This window comes from Oncorhynchus nerka, linkage group LG18 (assembly GCF_034236695.1).
Source record: "Oncorhynchus nerka isolate Pitt River linkage group LG18, Oner_Uvic_2.0, whole genome shotgun sequence".
NCBI lineage: Eukaryota > Metazoa > Chordata > Actinopteri > Salmoniformes > Salmonidae > Oncorhynchus > Oncorhynchus nerka.
Window position 1 is genome coordinate 36729758 of NC_088413.1, and position 24424 is coordinate 36754181.

The 24424-nt window shown below is 44.6% G+C and overlaps 1 protein-coding gene across 1 annotated transcript in view; it reads left to right on the forward strand.

The window, feature by feature from the left end:
* Positions 1 to 24424, forward strand: part of LOC115145827 (catenin alpha-2) — a 694158-nt gene that overhangs the window by 510632 nt on the left and 159102 nt on the right. Inside the window, 1 exon segment of the mRNA XM_029687379.2 lies at positions 10769 to 10849. Coding sequence (XP_029543239.2) covers positions 10769 to 10849 — 81 coding nt within the window.

The following is a 24424-nucleotide window of genomic DNA, read 5'->3' on the forward strand; positions in this document are numbered from 1 at the left end:
CTACCCTCTCCATTACTGTCCCGTCGATGTGGATAGGGGGGTGCTCCCTCTGCTGTTTCCTGAAGTCCACGATCATCTCCTTTGTTTTGTTGACGTTGAGTGTGAGGTTATTTTCCTGACACCACACTCCGAGGGCCCTCACCTCCTCCCTGTAGGCCGTCTCGTCGTTGTTGGTAATCAAGCCTACCACTGTAGTGTCGTCTGCAAACCTGATGATTGAGTTGGAGGTGAGCGTGGCCACGCAGTCGTGGGTGAACAGGGAGTACAGAAGAGGGCTGAGAACTCACCCTTGTGGGGCCCCAGTGTTGAGGATCAGCGGGGTGGAGATGTTGTTACCTACCCTCACCACCTGGGGGTGGCCCATCAGGAAGTCCAGGACCCAGTTGCACAGGGCGGGGTTGAGACTCAGGGTCTCGAGCTTGATGACGAGTTTGGAGGGTGCTATGGTGTTAAATGCAGAGCTGTAGTCGATGAACAGCATTCTCACATAGGTATTCATCTTGTCCAGATGGGTTAGGGCAGTGTGGTTGCGATTGCGTCGTCTGTGGACCTATTGGGGCGGTAAGCATATTGGAGTGGGTCTAGGGTCTAGGGTATCAGGTATGACACTGATGAATATATGCCTATACCTAATCAGAAAAACTGAGTTCGAAAGACCTCATTTTCTGCTGGTTAATCTGTTTGTTAATTCCAGGATAAAACCCAGTATAATCATATTTTCTCATCTCAACTCACCACATTCTACACTCAAAAAGGCTCACTGGGGAGGCATGGAGAGCCTGGTTTATTTTCCTGTAATCAAACCAGTTTGATGGTCGCAGTTTCGCTGTAGCTCTTTAAGCTCCACTTAATGAGAACAAGTCAAATGGTTGCTGCTCATCCCTGGAACCACCGACACACACACACACACACACACACACACACACACACACACACACACACACACACACACACACACACACACACACACACACACACACACACACACACATACACATGCACATACAAACACACACACACACACACACACAAACACACACCGCTGTAGAGCAGCTCAACTTATCTTATTGAGGATCCGGCTGAGCCATTATCTCCCCTCCCTCTCACTTTTCTTCTTTCTCTAAGCCTGGAGTCAGTGTAACCAACCTGGACAGTAATTGTTCCTTGCATTGGGCCTTAATTGAATTGACAAGGAGCCGGAATTGATATCATTTAACACATTGATCTTGAGAGAATGAGACGGCCGCTTTGTGCCAAACCAAAAAAGAAAAGCTCTCTCCCCTCTCTTCTTTTGTTGTCTGACCATATTATTATTATATCTCTCTCTCCAATAGACAGGGTATCTTTCAATTCTCTTTCTATCTCTCTATCATTCTCTCTTTCTGCTCTACCTCTCTTTCTCTCTCTCTTTCTTTGGCTGTCTGCCTCCAGCATTCCCCCTTATTGTACGCAGATCCCTTCATCATCCCTTTCCCTGCTCTCTCACATTGCACTAGACATCCATATCATTTTCTGTCTGCCTCGGCCCGAGAATTGCACGTCTTATTCCGCTATTAGTGGGTAGGGAGTGGGGAAGGGAGGAGGGAACGGTGCACGGCGGAGCACGGCAAAGCAATTTGCGCTGAGTGCACTACAATACATGAGTGATTGGAGCGGGGACTGAGTGAGAGGCGAAGGAACCGCATGTTGGTCCCAGCTGTTGCACGTCGAGCACTCTTAGTCTCTACCATCCATCCATCCATCCAGCCAGCCAGTCTCCTGGGTGAGCTGGAGTCACTTGGCCATTACCGCTTACATTATCCAACCGCCGCCGTACCTAGAGAGGAGTATGAGCTTACCGCCACGACGCCACCCAGAACCAGAGAAAATGAATGGAGGGAAAGAGTCCCCTTAGAGAATGAATCGGGGAAACAATGAGCAGATGGGAGACCCTTACGGTCTGTGAATGGGAGCCATTGACAACACGTTGGGGAGATAGAAGTGAAACCACGAAACCCCAACATGCATACTCCGCTATGTGGTCTGTGTCGCGAAATACACGCATGATGCCGCGTGTGGCGGATGGATGGATGAATAGTGATGGATGGATGAATAGTGATGGATGGATGAATAGTGATGGATGGATGAATAGTGATGGATGGATGAATAGTGATGGATGGGGGGGGTTGTTTGTTGCTGTTCCCTATTGTGTTGTCAAGGTGGATAATGGACCTGTGTGGGAAGGTGTGTGGGCACAGCCTGGGTGGGCACACACACACACACACACACACACACACACACACACACACACACACACACCCGGGAGACCACAGCTGTGACCTGGCCGTGAGGAAACATGAGGCATAGGATTCAACCACTGCAACCTATGACTCATCGTCGTAGGGCCAACGTCGAGAGAACATTTCGATGACGTTTTGACAACAATTTTATTACGAGCAATACATTCTCCATGGCTTGATGTGAGGGAGTTCGGGCAAATATATGTATAATGATATACAATGTAATGATGTGAACGACAGTAAAATTTCATATTAGCTAGTTATAGCACTAGGCTCTGGTGACTAGGGTGTATGGTATGTATTGACGTGACATAGCTATATTTATATAATTGTAACAATTACGAAGACTATAATGTACATTGTAATGGTGGTAATAACAGTTAGCACTAGGGTATATGGCACAATGCGTTGATTTAACTTAACTACCATGTGTATGAAGGTTGGATCCGACAAGCTTCTGATTATGCATGGCAGTGTTAGTAATAACAGTTTGCACCAGTGTATATGGCACAATGTGTTGACGTGACCCAACTAGACATGAAACGCAGATACACATCTATAAGTGGTGTACTATAGGATACATATTCAGCTCTGAGGTATTCAGTGGGGTTTTGCGGGGGAGAGAATTGGGTGCCTCAAATGGTAACCCGATTTTACTGATTTTATCCAGCATTCTACTAGGAGCCCGAGCGAGCCTGCTTATAACAGGTTTAGTGTGATTGACGTTTTTTTTCCCCTCCCTGGTTAGAATCCCGGCCGCTGTGTTTCCCCGTTTCATAATCTACGTAATGCAGATTTGGAAGAGCTCTAGCTGGCAACTAGGCCAGGGCGATTATCAATTCTTGGGAGAAAGAAAAAAACACAAACGCACGGACAGGGGTTCTGACTTTGAATACAAAGTCATGGCTTTGATAGTACACTCTTCCGCCATGATGTGTGTTATGACAATGCAATACAACACAATGGTTTATGAGTGTCTCCTCTCTTATCTTTTCGTCTTTGCTCATCTCATTTCTCCTAGTGTGAAACTCATATCACACACACAGGTCCTAATTCACAGTGAAATCGAGTGTTGGAAAAACTATTTTTGGACTTCATTTAAATGAATAGCCGTATAGCTATTGACTCTTTGTCGTCGTTGGAATCCCAGATTGCCCCTTTAAGTCACAGGTGTCTAAGTGAGAAGCTCCCTCTCTCTCTGAACATCCTCTGATTCTGCTCTCTCTTTTTACTTTGGGTGGCATGATCTCTTAATCCTCCGCCTCCCTACAGCGCTTAAATGACACATTAGCATGTGGTTCTCCAGGCAGCCTGGATGACTAATGTCGTTATGTCCTCTCCTCTGCGATACTGGCTTCTGTGTGTGTATGTGTGTGCGTGCACCTGATACGCACACACGCACACAAAACCAGAAATGTTTCAGCCCTCCAGGACCAAATCAAAATCAAATCAAATGTGTTTATATAGCCCTTCGTACATCAGCTGATATCTCAAAGTGCTGTACAGAAACCCAGCCTAAAACCCCAAACAGCAAGCAATGCAGGTGTAGAAGCACGGTGCCTAGGAAAAACTCCCTAGAAAGGCCAAAACCTAGGAAGAAACCTAGAGAGGAACCAGGCTATGTGGGGTGGCCAGTCCTCTTCTGGCTGTGCCGGGTGAAGATTATAACAGAACATGGCCAATTTGTTCAAATGTTCATAAATGACCAGCATGGTCAAATAATAATAATCACAGGCAGAACAGTTGAAACTGGAGCAGCAGCACGGCCAGGTGGACTGGGGACAGCAAGGAGTCATCATGCCCGGTAGTCCTGAGGCATGGTCCTAGGGCTCAGGTCCTCCGAGAGAGAGAAAGAAAGAGAGAAAGAGATAATTAGAGAGAGCATACTTAAATTCACACAGGACACCGGATAGGACAGGAGAAGTACTCCAGATATAACAAACTGACCCTAGCCCCCCGACACATAAACTACTGCAGCATGAATACTGGAGGCTGAGACAGGAGGGGTCAGGAGACACTGTGGCCCCATCCGATGACACCCCTGGACAGGGCCAAACAGGAAGGATATAACCCCACCCACTTTGCCAAAGCACAGCCCCCACACCACTAGAGGGATATCTTCAACCACCAACTTACCATCCTGAGACAAGGCCGAGTATAGCCCACGAAGATCTCCGCCACGGCACAACCCAAGGGGGGAGGGGGGGGGCGCCACCCCAGACAGGAGGCCCTGCTGTAGGGTTTAAAACCTTATTTGCATATTTCCCTGGGTGCCTGTCGAGTGATTTTTTTTTGTCACCAGTACCACCCATGACTGTGTTTGCTAGTGACAGAGACATGGTTGTTGCATTCATTCATTTTCTGTCCTGTGGCCTTCAAGTGATATCGTAAGTGAATATGTTGTTATAAAATTGTTATTATTTAAGACAATACATTACATATTTCATAAGGGCTTCTTTTCAGGGCCAAGTTACAGGTAGAGCTCTGCTACCCGACCAGAGCCTGACGAGCCCGGACATTATACATCGGGTTAGGACCGGGTAGGGCCTGTTTTTTCATCAATAACTAGGGTGTGGGCAGGGCTCGGGTATCACTAAATGAATCACTAACATGTTTAAGGTGAGCAATTTGCATTGGCTCTGCTGTGCAGTACAGCCATATATGACTAAGATCATAACATGGTGTCAGAAGTCTTTTAATTTATATAAAAATAGGAGAGATATTATCACAGAAAATAATAATGTTCCTTGAGTTTTGTTGGAATTTGGAGTGAGGTGAAAAGTAGCTAACAGCTAACTGCTCTCTCCGCTCTTCATGGAGAGCAGCCCAGGAGGAGTCGTTGCTATGGATACTCACAGACTTTAGCAATGCCAAGAATGTGCAAGCTGTCATCAAGGCAAAACGGTGGCTACTTTGAAGAATCTTTTTTGAAACACTTTTTTGGTTACTACATGAGTCCATATGTGCTATTTCATAGTTTTTATGTCTTCCCTATTATTCTACAATATAAAAAATAGTGAAAATAAAGAAAAAACCCTTGAATGAGTAGGTTTGTCCAAACTTTTGACTGGTACTGTATATCACAGAAGACTGAAATATGACAAAATATTTTGACATAGAAACACCAGATTTTCTGAAATATATTAATAATGTTTCACCCATGAGGCCACTAGAGGGCGATTTGGTCATTTGACTGTAATAAACTAACATTGAGTTTATTTCACACCACTGAGTGTTAATTTAACTCTTTACAGTGTTAATTTAACTCTTGACCCAACACAAGAAATGTTACATTTCTGGAGCCTTTAAGAATGTATCTGTATGTCCAGCCCTTATATTTAGCCTCACAATTAAGTTTTACCCCATTTTATTTTCAGGACAACCATGGCTACAAGAAGAAGACAAAACGAGTTGACATAATATAAGGTCACTAAACCAAAAACCTGATAACATGAATTAATATGAATACTGTAACTACAGAATTGATTTGCATAGCGGGAAATGAAAATCCAACTAGTCAGTGACAACTGTGTGAAGTAATGGAGTTTGTGACAGCAAATTAGTGAGATTTCTACAGTATTATAGACACTCTGTCCTGGGAATGTAGAAAAAACCTCTTACTTTCTACTGACTACTGTGTAGCTCGTGAGCGTCATAGAGCGAAACGTGTGTGTTTGTGACACTCAGCTTTTTCTTTGACATTTTTGATAAAAAAAGAACCGGCCCTGGACCCATTCGGGATCTGCCCTTGGCTCACAAACACCGCTCTAGCTCAGCCCCCGTTAAATGGAAATAGACAAATCCAGTGGTACAACCCAGAAGTCTGTAGCTCAAACACATGTTTAAAAAGAGTTAGAAGTCCAAAACGGGCCGGCGTTACGGTGGGACTCTTTATTGAGAGAGAGTTCTCCAAGAAACCTTAAGAGCTGAAGAACCATTTAAAACACACACTTGTGTGTATGCTAGGTTGGTTTTGCTTTTTGTTGAATTCCCCTTGCCTAGTTAAATATGGGCTTGCAGCCCTGGCCTATCCATCCAGATTATGAGACTGAGAGTTTCTCCTCCTATCACCATTAGGACCGAGGCTGAGGAGCGTGTGTGTGTGTGTGTGTGTGTGTGTGTGTGTGTGTGTGTGTGTGTGTGTGAAATCATTCATTCCTAATGCTGCTCAACATCTATATGGAGGAAAATCCATGCTTCCTCTGGTTGCAGGGGCCTTGGCCCAAGGGCATAACAAGCAATACATTACATGAATGGGAGGAATCATATCTATTTCAATGGACTTCCTGTTTTCTCATTCTCTTTCAGAGGCCAGAACTATTAGACCTGGCCGTGGCCCCAAATAGGCCTAGGGATGTAGACGTTGTGTAGTGTTCCCATTCAGTCATTGACACTCACTGCCTCGCTGCATACAAAGACGTTTGCTTACCATGGGTTGTCATCGATCTCAATCGCAGTGTTTTCATCTCTTTATTTATACCGGTTATTCCCATTGAGACCACGTCTCTTTTACAAGGGGGACCTATTCAAGTCTCCCCATAAACCCATATGCTAAGTGTGTCTGTCGAGATCTCACTCCTCTTGAACCAGACCAGACAATATTTCGAAACAGTAACAATAATAAAAAACAGGACAAGAGTGTCACTTGAATAAACCCTCATGATAAAAGATAAGAAAATGCTAGGCTGAACAGTCCACTCCGTTAGCCTGATCCTAAATCTGTGTTGTGCTGTCTTGCCGACTCTTAAGGCTGTCACTTAAAGTAGCTCATCACTCCATTGTTACATGTCCGTAAATAGAGGTCTCTGATTGGTTGTTATATTGGACAGGAAGTTGTTCCTGCTCTTTAATAGATCTATTGGTGTGTATAACCCTTGGGTCATGGCACCTTCGCCTGTGCCTACTTCTCCCAGGGACCCAAATAAGACCATGTGGACAGACAGAGGGGCTCTAGGGGCCCGGACACCGTTTAAATTGCTATGATTGGCCAGAGAATGCTCTCGGGCGGTGGAGGTGTGATTTTAAAGAGGGGGGCCATCGCCGTTTAGTGTGATCTGTTGGGGGCATTCCCCTCTCGCAATTTTTTTGTGTGTCTTGTTTTGATGGGAAGCAATTTCAGGCCTAATGGGAAACAATAATGTTTATAGCCCTTGCGGTGACAAACACATTGAGAGTGACAGAACCATCGAGGCACCATGCACGGAGAACGACCCCCCCCCCAAAAAATAAAAAAAAATAAACAAAAGAATGAAAGAAGGAAGGAAGGGAGTCGGAGAGGTCTGATCTGATCTGAATTCCGATTGGGGCACGAAATAGACAAATAGACGTCAGGTGACGTCGAGTGTTCTGTTCTGCTTTCAGTATCATAAGGAGAATGGTAACACGACACATACATCCTCCCTAGCACATCCCTAGCACATCATCTCCTTTAAGAAATCTATAGTTCAGTCAACAGAGACAGGGCCCCGGTTAAAAGCATTGCAAATATATTGGGAATAGTGTGTCATTTGGGACCTTTCAATATTCAATCAAACATTTCTTCAAGTGTAATTTAAGCTGTACAGCAGCACCAGGTCCCATATTGGAAAGCAAATAATGAACACTCCAACAAGACTGAAATTATATCTAGCCAAGGACATACACAACGATATGTAGGCCTGTAATATGGGGAACGTCACATCGGAGGCCATAAGGCTCACCATTGTCTCCCGTATCTAGCGCTGTATAACGGAGTGGCTGTACTCTTGCGACGGCTCTGTAATAGAGTGGACGAGACCTGTGAAACGCTCCCATAGTGACACAATGAGGATGTGGTGTACACATCCAAGACAGGTCTAACCGTAAATGATCATCCGTACCACTCGTTGGCATGTCCAGTATCTACACTACCCTCCATATTAGTATTATACTGCTTCTTTGCTAGGCTAGGATGGGAGAGCATGTACAGATGTAGGGTCTTAATTTGAGCCAGTTTGCTACAGCAGCGATGTTATCCTTCGGCAACAGGAAATGTGAATTATTATGTGGATTCTAATTAATGGACATTTTTGTAGAGGCGGATACATTGTTCATTGGGGAAAGTCAAGTTTGGCGTTACAAACATTAGAAGCCTTTGTAAATCTCGAATAAACTACACGTTTGCATTTCCTTCTGTGCAGGAAGATTCTCAGCGACCAAAAGTGTGATCAAATTCAGATCCTACGTCTGTAAATGTTAGGTTGTTCTCTCTTCCCACCAAGATAATGGTGTTAACACACTCCACTGTAGGGTGGAATTGGAACGGGGTTGCTATAGCAACCGGGCAATTAATTTTGGATGCTCTACTGTTGCTTTGACTGGTGTATCATCGGCATCTCTGTACAATCTGTTGATTTGGATCTTTGATGCGCTAAGGTATTGCGGTAAGAGACGACTTCTAATGGACCGAACCGTCAGTGTAGCCAGCACCTGCTTGTAACTGAATTCATGTTGAATGCCGCAAACAGAGTTTGTTAAAGGGTGTTTGTTTAAACCCGCCTTCTTACGTCCCCATATGTTCAAGGATTCAAGGATTCTATTTAGATCCCCTGCATACCGTATACCCAATTCTTCGCTCCCCTCATCTCTGTGTCTCTCCCTCTTTTTTTACATTCACTCATCTTCATTTTTTGCCATATATTGTGCCATCGATTTATCTCTCGTTCTCTTCGTCTCCCTTTTCTGTCATCTTTACTCCCCTCTCCTTCTCTCTTCTCCTCTCCGTCCATCCCTCCCGCCTGTCTGAGAAGAGGTTAAGAAGTGTAGCTGTGTGTGATCCCTAACCCCTGACAATCTAACCCCGGCCCGTAGGAATCAAGCCGCCTCATCGCCCACCCTAATCACCCTATTAAATCATCCAAAACAAATTCACAACACAACATTAATGATAGCATCTGTATGTCATATTTAATGGCAGCCCCCGACGTAAAGGTTATCTCCGCTTTCATCATCATAGGCCTCCAAATGGGACCCCATACGCTCCAAAGGGGTCACTGCGAAAATGAAAGGGAGTCTACTAAGGTAATTAATAGAATGCTTTGGAATATCAGTCTCAGCTTCAGCATTATTTACGCTCGCTGTAGCCCATAAACAATCAATTGTTTATCCTTGTTTATCCTTCTCTCTGGCAGTGATTCTCCTTTGATTCCATCAGGCAGTAATGGATTTTATATATCTGTTTTATACCTATTAACTGCTCGCAGCTTGAGGCATGACAATGCATTCAACCGCCAACCAGCCAACCGCCCGGCCCGGCATGCCCAAGTCCATTTCCCAGGCCCCCTAGCGAACGCTGCATGTCACCTGCCCCCCGTTTGCCCCCCCCCCTCGTCGATCCCTGAGACTATAGATGGAATCTCACCTACGTTACTGCGGCCCCCGTGTCGCTTGAAATGGAACATCGCTCGCCTTTGGTGTGCCATCAATATTTAATGGCCACCACTTCATTTTTCAATTTTTTGAGAGAGAGAGAGATAGAGAAAAGGAAGAAACAGAGAAAGAGAAAGTGAAAGACAGGGAGAGAGAGAGGGAGAGAGAAAGGGAGAGAGAAAGGGAGAGAGAGATGTTATTGTCATTTAGCTTGAGGTGACACTTGTGACTGCAACCAGCTGCGGGCTGTCTAAGATGGCCTGAGGGAAGAGGGGGCAGAAAGAAGGGCTAGCTGCCGCTAACACCACAGAAACTCCTAATTGTTCTCCAACAAGACAAGGTCTCATATTGACCCCTCTCTCTCTCTCCCCTCTCTCTCTCTCTCTCTCTCTCTCTCTCTCTCTCTCTCTCTCTCTCTCTCTCTCTCTGTTTTGTCTTTCTAGTTGCTTACTCACCAACAAAATGGGGTTTTATTCGATGACAGCTAAAGACCCTTGAGAAAGAAGCTATATTTTTGTATTTTTAGTCACTTATTCACTAACAACAACGGGCATCATTTGTTGAGAGCTTTAAGTCCAAGTGGCCTAGTTAGCATGTTCAGAAACCCACCGAGTTACAATTGCGTGTGTACCTCCAAAGCCCACAGCACTTCACTTGCTTTACTTGGTTTCATGCTTGACGGAATTTCTCTGAAACGGTTCCGCAGTTGCTCCCCTGCAAGTCGTCTTCATCTGATGTCTGTCACCACCATCTTATTTGCTCAGTACTCTCCTCAATCGGTGTGTATTGCAGTAGCCTCAAGTTCTTATTTTATCCAGCCCTGCGACTTTCTCTTACATCTTGAACATCCAAAGTCACTTATGAGAAAGCGGAGGCAGAGAGTATTCCAGGAATGATTCCCCTCCTCTAATCCCTTTTAACTGCAGGACAAACCTTTGTGCTCCCATTCCCTCCTGTAGTGGAGTACAAGCATAAAGCACTTTTTGATGTGAGCATTTGTGTGTGTGTGTGTGTGTTTGTGTGTGATAATGAATTAGTGATGTTACACAGGTAACCCTAAGGTAACACTGTGTCTCTGTGTTCCCCTCTACCTCTCTCTACAGACTGGCAGGAAAGAGAAAGGAGACCCGCTGAACTCTGCCATCGACAAGATGACCAAGAAGACCAGGGATCTGCGCAGACAGGTGGGTCACAGTGTCCAAAGCTGAGTTTGATGGATGCCATGTTTGCACCAAAGAGTTTGGCCAACCTGGTCTCAAACGAATCCTTACATGATTAGCTATAGACGCCATATGTACACTAAAAAGGCAATCATACAGGGACAGTCTGGCCAACCCTGTTCCAACACAAACCGGACATGACTGGATAAAAAGAGGACATTTTTGCAGTCCAAGGCAATCGTATCATGAACATAGTTTAGCCAGCTCAGTTCCAACTGAAACCGGACTTAATTGGCTAAAGATGCCATTTTTGCGCTCCAATGCAATTTATATGGACAGTGTGGCCAACTTGGCTTCAAACAACACCTGACATGATTGGCTATAATAGACACACCATATTTTCACTGAAAGGCAATCATACTATACATGGAGAGAGTTTGGCCAATTTAGGCTGAACCCAAATCTGACATAAATGGTTATATGATGGCCAAACCCTCCATAATACCTGATTCTGGGTCTGCACTTACACATTGCACTGACTGACTCTCCATCCTGCATAGACTGCTATTCACTTTACAAACACCGAGCTAAAGAGCCAAATGTGTTTCTGTCATCGAAATCTATCGACCCAATCTTTACACGTATACACTTGATTTCATGAATCCCGGGGAGTATAGAGGCTGAGAGCTCGGAGCTATTACTTTCTCCCAAATTGCAATGCTCCTCTCCATTAGTGGCCCAAAAGGAGACACTTCATGTAGTGTTACATCTTGTTATAGTAATCAAAAGTAAAATTGATTTCTTTGGGAAGGCTATCTCATTTTGCCTCCCTCCCTCTCTACCCATGAAAATATGTTTTTTGTTGTTGTACCGTATAATTCATAGAAAAATGCAGGTGATGGTAGGCGAATGGTAGTCACAGTAACCTAAAAGCTATTCATTCACTTTTATTAAGAGGTGTAGTTCACCTGCTCTGTTGCACAGTATTTAGATGCCAAACAAGTGTTCATCTTAAAGGCTGACTACACCGCTCGCATCGCGTTGCAAAAATAAATGTAGAAATCTATATTGTTCAATTATTGCTCCCACACTGCTCGTGCGCGACAACGAGCGTCTGCGTTGCCAAGGGCTAAAATAGAAGTCAGTTCTATTTCTGATGCAGATCGCGCTGCAAGTCCTGCCTCTCCCATCTCCTCATTGGTTTATATAAGCAGGTACCCACGTGCCATCTCCTCATTGGTAATAACCATGCTAGTTAGTGCTAGTTTGACCACCAGAGGGCATCTTTCAAACCCACTGTCTCCAGGTCATCTACAAGACCCTGCCAGGTAAAGTCCCCCCTTATCTCAGCTCGCTGGTCACCATAGCAGCACCCGCCTGTAGCACGCGCTCCAGCAGGTATATCTCTCTGGTCACCTCCAAAACCAATTCTTCCTTTGGCTGCCTCTCCTTACAGTTCTCTGCTGCCAATGACTGGAACGAACTACAAAAATCTCTGAAACTGGAAACACTTATCTCCCTCACTAGCTTTAAGCACCAGCTGTCAGAGCAGCTCACAGATTACTGCACCTGTACATAGCCCCTCTATAATATAGCCCAAACAACTACCTCTCCCCCTACAGTATTTATTTATTTTGCTCCTTTGCACCCCATTATTTCTATCTCTACCTTGCAAATCTACCATTCCAGTGTTTTACTTGCTATATTGTATTTACTTTGCCACCATGGCCTCTTTTATTTGCCTTTAGCTCCCTTATCTCACCTCATTTGCTCACATTGTATATAGACTTATTTTTCTACTGTATTATTGACTGTATGTTTGTTTTACTCCATGTGTAACTCTGTGTTGTTGTTTGTGTCGAACTGCTTTGCTTTATCTTGGCCAGGTCGCAGTTGTAAATCAGAACTTGTTCTCAACTTGCCTACCTGGTTAAATAAAGATGAAAAAATAAATAAATAGGGTAGACGTAGAGGAGACATAGAGGAGACAGAGGGTAGACATAGAGGAGACATAGAGGAGATATAGTGGAGACAGAGGGGAGACATAGAGGAGACATAGAGGAGACATAGTGGAGACATAGGGGAGACAGAGGGGAGCCATGGAGGAGACAGGGGGAGACATAGAGGAGACATAGAGGAGATATAGTGGAGACAGAGGGTAGACATAGAGGAGACAGAGGGGAGACATAGAGGAGACATAGAGGAGATATAGTGGAGACAGAGGGTAGACATAGAGGAGACAGAGGGGAGACATAGAGGAGACAGAGGGGAGACATAGAGGAGACATAGAGGAGATATAGTGGAGACAGAGGGTAGACATAGAGGAGACAGAGAGGAGATATAGTGGAGACATAGAGGAGACATAGAGGAGATATAGTGGAGACAGAGGGTAGACATAGTGGAGACATAGGGGAGACAGAGGGGAGCCATGGAGGAGACAGGGGGAGGGCAAGACGGGAGCAGAGAGGCAGGAATTACACAGCGGGTCTGATATAGTAATTATGTCACAACAGCCCCAGAGGAGTCTATTCAATGGTGCTAAGAGACACTAGGCCTTCCAGGAGGGAGGAGAACAGAGCAAAGAGGCTTTGCGTGTGAAGTGACTTTGTTTGTTTGTGTGTGTGTGTGTGTGTGTGTGTGTGTGTGTGTGTGTGTGTGTGTGTGTGTGTGTGCGTGTGTGTGTGTGTGTCATACTCCCTTGTGTATAGCAGCCATCTCATGTTAGAACGCAGAAACACACACAACGGTTGACACCTTTGTGTCGTTGTGAAGACGGGAGATGGCAGAGAGAGAATGAGTACAATGACAGTGACAGCTGTCTGGAATACACACTGTGTGTGCAATAATAGTGTTTAACATAGTAATTTTTTAATGGCTACCTCGTCTCTGTACCACACACATGCAATTATCTGTAAGACTCCTCAGTCGAGCAGTGAATTGCAAACACAGATTCAACCTCAAAGAGCAGTGAGGATTTCCAGTGCCTCGAAAAGAAGGGCAACTATTGGTAAAAATACATTGAATATCTCTTTGAGCACAGTTATTAAATACACTTTTGATGGTGTAGCAATACACCCAGTCTAGAAAGATACAGGTGGCCTTCCTAACTCAGTTGCCAGAGAGGAAGGAAACTGCTCAGGGATTCACTTTTTGCCCTGAATACAAAGTGTTATGGTTGGGGAAAATCCAATACAACACATAACTAAGTGCCACTCTTCATATTTTCAAGCATAGTGGTGACTGCATCATGTTATGGGGGTGTTTTTAACCATTAAGGACTGGGGAGTTTTTCAGGATAGAAAATAAACAGAACAGAGTTTTATTTTTGGAAGTATTTAAATTATAGTCCTATTGTAAAACGATTATAACACTGAAAAGGCTTTTTCTAAATTAAATGAAAATATCCATGTTATAATGTTACATGCAAGGATATACTATGTCATTTCAATTTATTAATTTAATAAAACAAACTATTCAATGTATTGTTTATGACTTGCAGGGGCGCCGCCCCGTAAAAAGACTGGGAGCCAACCGATAGCCTTCCCATTTTTAACTTGTTGTTTATGTTGGCCAATCAAAGCGGCAGAGAGGGCTCAATGTGTAGCAAGTGGAGTGAGAGTTCACTAATGCAATGCAAGTTAGCGAAATTAAAAGGAGTAGGCTACAACGACCAACCAACAGGTAGGCTGTTGTTTTATCCGAATGGGTTTGGCCTCAATTATCCTAGCTATCTACAGGTGGCTAACTTAGCTAGCTAACGAGGCTCCTCCGGTCAAGACATGCCCTGTTAACGTTAAATGGGATGATAAATAACATTGCGGCTGCTACACGTTAGCTAGCCTTGGCTGTAGCCGAGTTGCCTTGGCGTCTCTCTCTTTCCCTCGGTCTGCTCGCTACACGCCCCTTATAACTTCCCCAGCTGCAGTAATAGAGCAAAAGAGCAGCCTATCCCTCACGCAGCAGTGCTCAGGTGAAATGTTTTCGTAAAAAAATAAATGCACGTCTTTTGAACGTCCGACAACAATGTGTGATACTATTCGAATAGTGAAACTATTTTCAAACCCTCAAGCTCTAGAATGTATGTAAAATCACCAAGCTGGTCTGCATCTCCACCGGTGCGGGAAAATTCTCAGCATCAAAAGAGTGATCCGATTAAGATCCTACACCTGTGTGTGTGAGATACAGTACACCCAACCACATATCACATATACATATGTAGGCCTACAGATAGTCATTTCATTCTCTACCTGTTTCATATCAGTTTCTCTGAGCGCAGAACACATGAAGTCTAACATGTGGTATATGTGTAATTTACACCCACTCATACAGTATATCATATATAAACATGTAGGCCCAGAGAATCATTTTGCAGACAGTTGCTTATACACTATGGCCCTTATACACACACATACATACACACACACACACACACACACACACACACACACACACACACACACACACACACACGTACACACATTAACAAACACTTAGCATCTCAACTTACCCTCATCACACATGCATAGATGGGACGTTTGATTGCCTACTCAAGATCGTGCATTAAATGTTGAGTAAATCAAAGGTGTGTGCAAACAACACATAAAGCAACCCGCCCTCCCACCCAGGTTCAAAATGACAGCCTGACCACCTGTTTGCTTTTCTTCACACTCAGCGTTAATCACGAGGACCTAGGAATTTCCATAGATGTACATCACTTGTGTATCCCTCTGCCACCGTTGCTGCCAGGCAATGCACATGGTGAAACACCAGCCAATCCCGACAACCACAATGTGCCACTCAGTTCCGCTAGGCAATGTGCCTGTCCCAAATGGCACCCTATTCCTTGCATAGTGCACTACTTTTGACCAGGGCCAATAAGGAATAGGCTGCCATTTGGGATGCACTGCAGGGACCTAGTAACGTAATTAGAAAACGCCTTTTAAAATCCTGTGCACACCTTGGCGCAGGGTTGTAAATATCGCTGCGGCTGTGACACGGTTTACATCAGGCACTCAATCGTACATCCCACCCCCTCGTTTTCCCTCCTTCTCTATCTCTCGCTCTCTCTGCCTTGTTCAACTTTTTACCCCCGCCTCCCCCTGTACCAAGTGTGCGCCCCGTCCTTGGGTGTGCTTTTGTGGCCTTGTTACTCCAACAATATTGGGAAAGCAGTAAACTCTCTCCGACACGTGTATTATAATTATAGATGTTAGACCCCCATCACACACACACACACCCAAAAAATAAGGTGGCTGTTTACAGATTTGCAAGGCCATGCACTTTTTAATCCTTTTAAGACATTTATTTCATTATCTATCGCAGTATTAAACCGAGGTGAGATGTTTATTGCGTGACTCCTCACGTTTTATGGTACAGTAAAGTGGTTTAAAGGAAATGAAAAGTGTTTAATAGTCCTGATTTACTTGTGCGAGGGAGTTCTGCCGCAATTTCATTTTCGACCCAGTAATTCTGAACCATCACTTCTAATTCATTCAAGAACAACTCTCAACAACTCTGAAATGGTTCCAGTGTTACAAGGCTGATCACACCTAGTGTCCACGTGCTGGGCAATATTGTACTCAACCCCTATCAGACCTGGCCTCACCTGAGTTGGAATCCAAACTCTAAACATTACGGAGAGAATATGAAAATGCATGTGTCTTATTAGCCTCTGAGTTGGGGATCTGAAAACCTTATAACAAATCAATCAATCAATTTACTGTAAAAACCAGTGTTCTACTTTAAACGAACTACAATGTATAAAGGCTTTATATAAAAGAAACGTCCTCTCACTGTCAACTGCGTTTATTTTCAGCAAACTTAACATGTGTAAATATATAAACTGAGACATAAACTGAACAAGTTCCATAGACATGTGACTAACAGAAATTGAATAATGTGTCCCTGAGAAAAAGGGGGAGTCAAAATCAAAAGTAACAGTCAGTATCTGGTGTGGCCACCAGCTGCATTAAGTACTGCAGTGCATCTCCTTCTCATGGACTGCACCAGATTTGCTGTGAGATGTTACCCCACTCTTCCACCAAGGCACCTGCAATTTCTCTGACATTTCTGGGGGGAATGGCCCTAGCCCTCACCCTCCCATCCAACAGGACCCAGATGTGCTCAATGGGATTGAGATCCGGGGGCCATGGCACAACACTGACATTCCTGTCTTGCAGGAAATCACACACAAAACGAGCAGTATGGCTGGTGGCATTGTCATGTTGGAGGGTCATGTCAGGATGAGCCTGCAGGAAGGGTACCACACGAGGGAGGAGGATGTCTTCCCTGTAACGCACAGCATTGAGATTGCCTGCAATGACAACAAGCTCAGTCTGATGATGCTGTGACACACCGCCCCAGACCATGACGGACCCTCTACCTCCAAATTGATCCCGCTCCAGAGTACAGGCCTCGGTGTAACACTCATTCCTTCGACAATAATCGCGAATCCAACCATCACTCCTGGTGAGACAAAACTGCGACTCGTCAGTGAAGAGCACTTTTTGCCAGTCCTGTCTGGTCCAGCGACGGTGGGTTTGTGCCCATTGGCGACGTTGTTGCCGGTGATGTCTGGTGAGGACCTGCCTTACAACAGGCCTACAAGCCCTCAGTCCAGCCTCTCTCAGCCTATTGTGGACAGTCTGAGCACTGATGGAGGGATTGTGCGTTTCTGGTATAACTCGGGCAGTTGTTGTTGCCATCTTGTACCTGTCCCGCAGGTGTGATGTTCGGATTAACCGATCCTGTGCAGGTGTTTTTACACGTGGTCTGTCACTGCGAGGATGATCAGCTGTCCGTCCTGTCTCCCTGTAGCGCTGTCTTAGGAGTCTCACAGTATGGACATTGCAATTTATTACCCTGGCCACATCTGCAGTCCTCATGCCTCCTTGCAGCATGCCTAAGGCACGTTCACGCAGATGAGCAGGGACCCTGGGCATCTTTCTTTTGGTGTTTTTCAGAGTCAGTAGAAAGGCCTCTTTAGTGTTCTAAATTTTCATAACTGTGACCTTAATTGCCTACCGTCTGCAAGCTGTTAGTGTCTTAACGACCCGTTCCACAGCTGCATGTTCATTAATTGTTTATGGTTCAAGTACGGGAAACTATGTTTGAACCCTTTGCAATGAAGATCTGTGAAGTGGATTCGGATTGAGTTTATCATACATGCAGTCTTCACATACCATACTCAAAACATCTATAAGATGATTTCTTACTCTATAAAGGAGAATTGTAGTATTGTAGTTGATCTAATTGACCATAAACAATAATTGTTCATGACATTCCAATAAACGGAGACTAAATGCAGCAGTGCCAAAACACGTTGTGCAATAAAGAATGCATCCCAAATGGCACCCTATTCACTTTTAGTCCACTTTTTCTTTTGACCAGGGCTCATAGGACCGAGGATAAATTTAGTGCACTATATAGGGACTATAGTGCCATTTGGGATAGACAAATCTGTTTTTCCCCTGTGTTTTTCTTCTTATTCTACTCCACTTCGTCTGGAACACAAGTGATCTCACTTTTCCTCCAATATTTCTTCTCCTTGACAGCATGTGTATCTGTCAGAGTTCTGGGAAAACAAGTCATTGCCCCAGTTAATCTGAGATGCGTCATCGAATGTCATTGGGTTTGTAAATTAGATTAGATTAAATTAGACATCCATGCGTGGTGAAAGCTTACTCTGTGTTTGCGTTCCAAATGGCACCATATTCTTTATATTGTCATGTTCTGACCTTAGTTCCTTTGTTTAGTCTTTGTTTTAGTATGGTCAGGGCGTGAGTTGGGGTGGGCAGTTTGTTCTTTTTTCTATGATTTGGGATTTCTGTGTTTGGCCTGGTATGGTTCTCAATCAGAGGCAGCTGTCAATCGTTGTCCCTGATTGAGAACCATACTTAGGTAGCCTGTTTTCACCCTTGAGTTGTGGGTGATTATGTTCTGTTGTGTGTCTTCACCTGACAGGACTGTTTCGTTGTCGTTTCGGTCTTTCACTTTGTTGTTTTGTATTTCAGTGTTCAGTTTGACTCATTAAATATGAACATCATGAACACATACCTCGCTGCGCTTTGGTCCTCCCCTTCTTCCACCAACAACGGCCGTTACATATATAGTGCAGTACTTTTGACCAAAGTGCTATGGGCCACTATGCCACTATGTCGGCAATAGCGTGCCATTTGGGACAAACCCATGTCTGTTTGTGGAGACTTGGGGGATGAGTCACTCTGGTTAATTACAATACATGTATTTTTTTAATTTTTTTATTTCACCTTTATTTAACCAGGTAGGCTAGTTGAGAACAAGTTCTCATTTACAACTGCGACCAGGCCAAGATAAAGCACAGCAGTTCGATACATACAACAACACAGAGTTACACATAGAATAAACAAATATACAGTCAGTAACACAATAGAGAAAAAAAAGGCTCTTAACACCTTGGCGCCACCCGCTTTGCCTTCTGTTAAGCCGGACAGGTCACCCAGCCTGCCAAGGGGGTTCTGTATAAAGGTAATGGGGCATTAGCAGGGCCAGAATGAATAAGCAGGGCCCTGCCCGCTTTCTGCTAGCCTAAAAGCCACTAGAGAGAGACTGCCTGGGCCTTGTTCTTGTTTACAGGCTAATGCTTTCACTGTTTGCTACAGTAAGAGACGGAGAGGCTGAGAGTAGCACAGGCGAGGACAACTTCTAAAGTATGACTTTGAAGGATAAATGATGAGTGCATCCCAAATGGCTCACTATTCACTATATAGTGTACTACTTTTGACCGTGGCACAATAGGGAATAGGGTGCCATTTAACTTTCTTTACCTTAATTTACTTGAATATGTATGTATGTATGTATGTATGTATGTATGTAGTTATTTTGCTCAACAACACATGGTAGCTCTAACCAAAACAATTGTGTGACCAATGACTACCCATTCAATCCCTTCGTTGACAGTAGACTGGCGCTGGGACAGGTAGCAGCCTTTTCACGGGCTCCTGACCAATGATGCTATTTAGTGTGTTTTTTGCACTGATCTTAACCGTTTTTTATACATAATGTTTTCGTCATTTCCTATGACCCGAAAACATTTACATTTACATTTAAGTCATTTAGCAGACGCTCTTATCCAGAGCGACTTACAAATTGGTGCGTTCACCTTAAGACATCCAGTGGAACAGCCACTTTACAATAGTGCATCTAAATCTTTTAGGGGGGGGTGTGAGAAGGATTACTTTATCCTATCCTAGGTATTCCTGAAAGAGGTGGGGTTTCAGGTGTCTCCGGAAGGTGGTGATTGACTCCGCTGTCCTGGCGTCGTGAGGGAGTTTGTTCCACCATTGGGGGGCCAGAGCAGCGAACAGTTTTGACTGGGCTGCGCGGGAACTGTACTTCCTCAGTGGTAGGGAGGCGAGCAGGCCAGAGGTGGATGAACGCAGTGCCCTTGTTTGGGTGTAGGGCCTGATCAGAGCCTGGAGGTACTGAGGTGCCGTTCCCCTCACAGCTCCGTAGGCAAGCACAGGAAAACAGGTTCTGGACATCAGAACAGCGATCACTAACCTCAATTTGGATGAAGAATTCTACGTCAATGACTCAGCCGAGCAGGACGTATTGCTCACCCAGGACCAAGCCCTAATCCCGACACTTGGAAGAGGAAAAGACAGCGATATGGAGGCCGACTTGGGGGCACCCTGATGAAACTCCGGTGGCGAGTAAAGAAACCACCTCTAACCTCTGATATTGGCGAATGTACAATCACTGGAGAACAAACTAGACGAGCTTTGTTCGAGGCTATACTACCAATGGCACCTAAAGAACTATTATCCTATGCTTCACAATGTCATGGCTGCATGAGGACCTGGTTAATATAAATCTGTTTTTTCAATGCATCGGCATTCAATTATACCTTCCGGTAACCTGCCTCACCCAATGTGATAGACCTTATAGCAAGAATCACCTAGCCATCAGAAGCTAACCAGCTAATTAGCTACAAGCTATTTAGTCATTGTTAGCCACTGCTAGCGGCCTTTACCTTCTGCACAGGTACCAGCCCTTTTTTTTAGCTTGGATAATACTCGCCAGCCTACCAGTAACGGACTGTCTCTCCACTACAACACCGGATTCCTGCCGTAATCCCTGGACTATTCTCCTGATCTTCACAGCTAGCTAGCACCCACCGAGTTACCCAGTACCGAAACTATCCCTGATGCCCACCTTCTGGCCTACTCAGTTGTTCACCCGGACTCCACCCAAACACGGCTAGAACACAATACTCCACTGCCGTAAGCTCTGGACCTTGGCACCGGATCACCGCTGCTACCGAGTGGCTAACTCCCCTGCGCCGAACCTAGCCGTGAGCATCTCCCGGATAGAAAACTAAATTACTACAATACCTCTTTCGCCATCTGGCTTGGATGCTTAGTCGACACAGCGCACCACCACGACAGGTCTGCCGAAGAATACTCCATCCGCTGTGACTTCAACCGGCCTCTGTCAGACGTCAGAGCAAACTCTTCTACTAGCTCCGGGCTACTAACTTTAAACGCTGTGTCGCCCGCATGATAGCGTGGTAGCGACTACTCCGCGGCTTCCCTGTTCCATCTATTGCTGTTACCTGGACCCTATGATCACTTGGCTACATAGCTGATGCCCGCTGGACTGTCCATTAATCACAGTTTATTTATTTGTTGATCTGTCAGCCCTAGACTGGAACTCAGGCTCTGTGTGTAGTTTACCAACCCTCTCTGCCCAGTCATTACCATTTTACCTGTTGTTGTTTTAGCTGATTAGCTGTTGTTGTCTCACCTGATGTTGTCTTCATTAGCTCTCCAAATCAACACCTGTGATTTTTTATTTCTTAAAATTTTACCTTTATTTAACTAGGCAAGTCAGTTAAGAACACATTTTTATTTTCAAAGACAGCCTAGGAACAGTGGGTTAACTGCCTGTTCAGGGGCAGAACGACAGATTTGTACCTTGTCTGCTCGGGGATTTGAACTTGCAACCTTCCGGTTACTAGTCCAACGCTCTAACCACTAGGCTAAAACGCTGTACGTCTCTCTCATATGTCAATATGCCTTGCATACTGTTGTTTAGGTTAGTTGTCATTGTTTTAGTTTACAATGGAGCCACTAGTTCCACTCATTATACCTTTGATACCTCCTTTGTCCCACCTCCCACACATGCGGTGACCTCACCCAATATAACCAGCTTATCCAGAGATACAACCCCTCTTATCATCACTCAGTGCCTGGGCTTACCTCCGCTGTACCCGCACCCCACCATACCCCTGTCTGCACATTATGCCCTGAATCTATTCTACCATGCCCAGAAATCTGCTCCTTTTATTCTTTGTCCACAATGCTCTAGGCGACCAGGTTTGATAGCCTTTAGCCGTACCCTCATCCTACTCCTCCTCTGTTCCTGTGGAGGTAAACCCAGGCCCTGCGCGTCCCCAGGCACCCTCATTTGTTGACTTCTGTGATCGAAAAAACCTTGGTTTCATGCATGTCAACATCAGAAGCCTCCTCCCTAAGTTTATTTTACTCACTGCTTTAGCACACTCCGCCAACCCTGATGTCCTTGCCGTGTCTGAATCCTGGATTAGGAAGGCCACCAACAATTCTGAGATTTCCATTACCCAGCTACAACATTTTCCGTCAAGATAGAACTGCCAAAGGGGGAGGAGTTGCAATCTACTGCAGAGATAGCATGCAAAGTTCTGTCATACTTTCCAGGTCTATACCCAAACAGTTTGAACTTCTAATTTTAAAAATGAACCTCTCCAGAAATAAGTCTCTCATTGTTGCCGCCTGCTATCGACCCCCCTCCGCTCCCAGCTGTGCCCTGGTTACACCATTTGTGAATTGATCGCCCCCCATCTAGCTTCAGAGTTCATTCTGTTAGGTGACCTAAACTGGGATATGCTTAACACCCCGGCAGTCCTACAATCTAAGCTAGATGCCCTCAATCTCACACAAATCATCAAGGAACCCACCAGGTACAACCCTAAATGCGTTAACATGGGCACCCTCATATACATTATCCTGACCAACTTGCCCTCCAAATACACATCCGCTGTTTTCAATCAGGATTGCCTGTATCCGCTATGGGTCCGTGGTCAAACGACCACCCCTCATCACTGTCAAACGCTCCCTAAAACACTTCTGCGAGCAGGCCTTTTTAATCGACCTGGCCCGGGTATCCTGGAAGGATATTGACCTCATCCTGTCAGTCGAGGATGCCTGGTCATTCTTTAAAAGTAATTTCCTCACCATCTTAGATAAGCATGTTCCGTTCAAAAAATGCAGAACTAAGAACAGATATAGCCCTTGGTTCACTCCAGACCTGACTGCCCTTGACCAGCACAAAAACATCCTGTGGCGGACTGCAATAGCATCAAATAGTCCCCACGATATGCAACTGTTCAGGGAAGTCAGGAACCAATACGCGCAGTCAGTCAGGAAAGCAAAGGCTAGCTTTTTCAAGCCGAAATTTGCATCCTGTAACTCCAAAAAAAGCCAAGCCTCTTATGGATAGGGGAGACGCTAGCGTCTCAAGTGGCCAATAGCCTCGGGAAATGCAGAGCGCCAAATTCAAATAAAACGCTATAAAACTCAAACTTCCATTAAATCACACATGCAGGATACTCAATTAAAGCTACACTCGTTGTGAATCCAGCCAATATGTCAGATTTAAAAAATGCTTTTCGTTGAAAGCATGAGAAACTATTATCTGATAGCATGCACCCACCTGAACCAGTTGTAAACAAAAGAACTAGCGTAGCAGGCGCTACACAAAACACTGAAATAAAATGTAAAACATGCATTACCTTTGACAAGCTTCCTTGTTGGCACTCCAATATGTCCCATAAACATCACAATTGGTCCTTTTTTTCGATTAATTCCGTCCATGTATACCCAAAATGTCCATTTATAAAGCAGGTTTGATCCGGAAAAAAACAGCTTGCCAAAACACAACGTCACTAAAAAACATTTCAAAGTTGCCTATAAACTTTGCCAAAATATTTCAAACTACTTTTGTAATACAACTTTAGGTATTTTTAAACGTTAATAATCGATCAAATTGTAGACGGGGCAATCTGTATTCAATAGAGCAAGTAAACAAAACATGCCCCTTTTTCCCTCTTGCGTAACTCTCAACAGTGTAACGTTGTTCCAGGATGTGCCTCTTCTTCGTTGCACCAATGATTAACTTCAACCCAATTCCAAAGACCGGTGACATCCTGTGGAAGTCGTAGAAACTGTAAAATGGTCGCTATCAAATATCCCTTGGCAAAGACAACCGAGGGAACGGTCAGAGGCAAAAAAAATAAACAATTCTGAACAGTCTTTCCTCTGGGTTTTGCCTGCTACATAAGTTCTGTTATAGTCACAGACATGATTGAACCAGTTTTAGAAACTTCAGAGTGTTTTCTATCCACACCTACTAATCATATGCATATAATATATTCCTGGCATGAGTAGTAGGAAGTTGAAATTGTGCACGCTATTTATCCAAAAGTGGAAATGCTTCCCCCTATCATTAAAATGATTAAACAGATCACTGACCATTTAGAATCCCACCGTACCTTCTCCGCTGTGCAATCCGGCTTCCGAG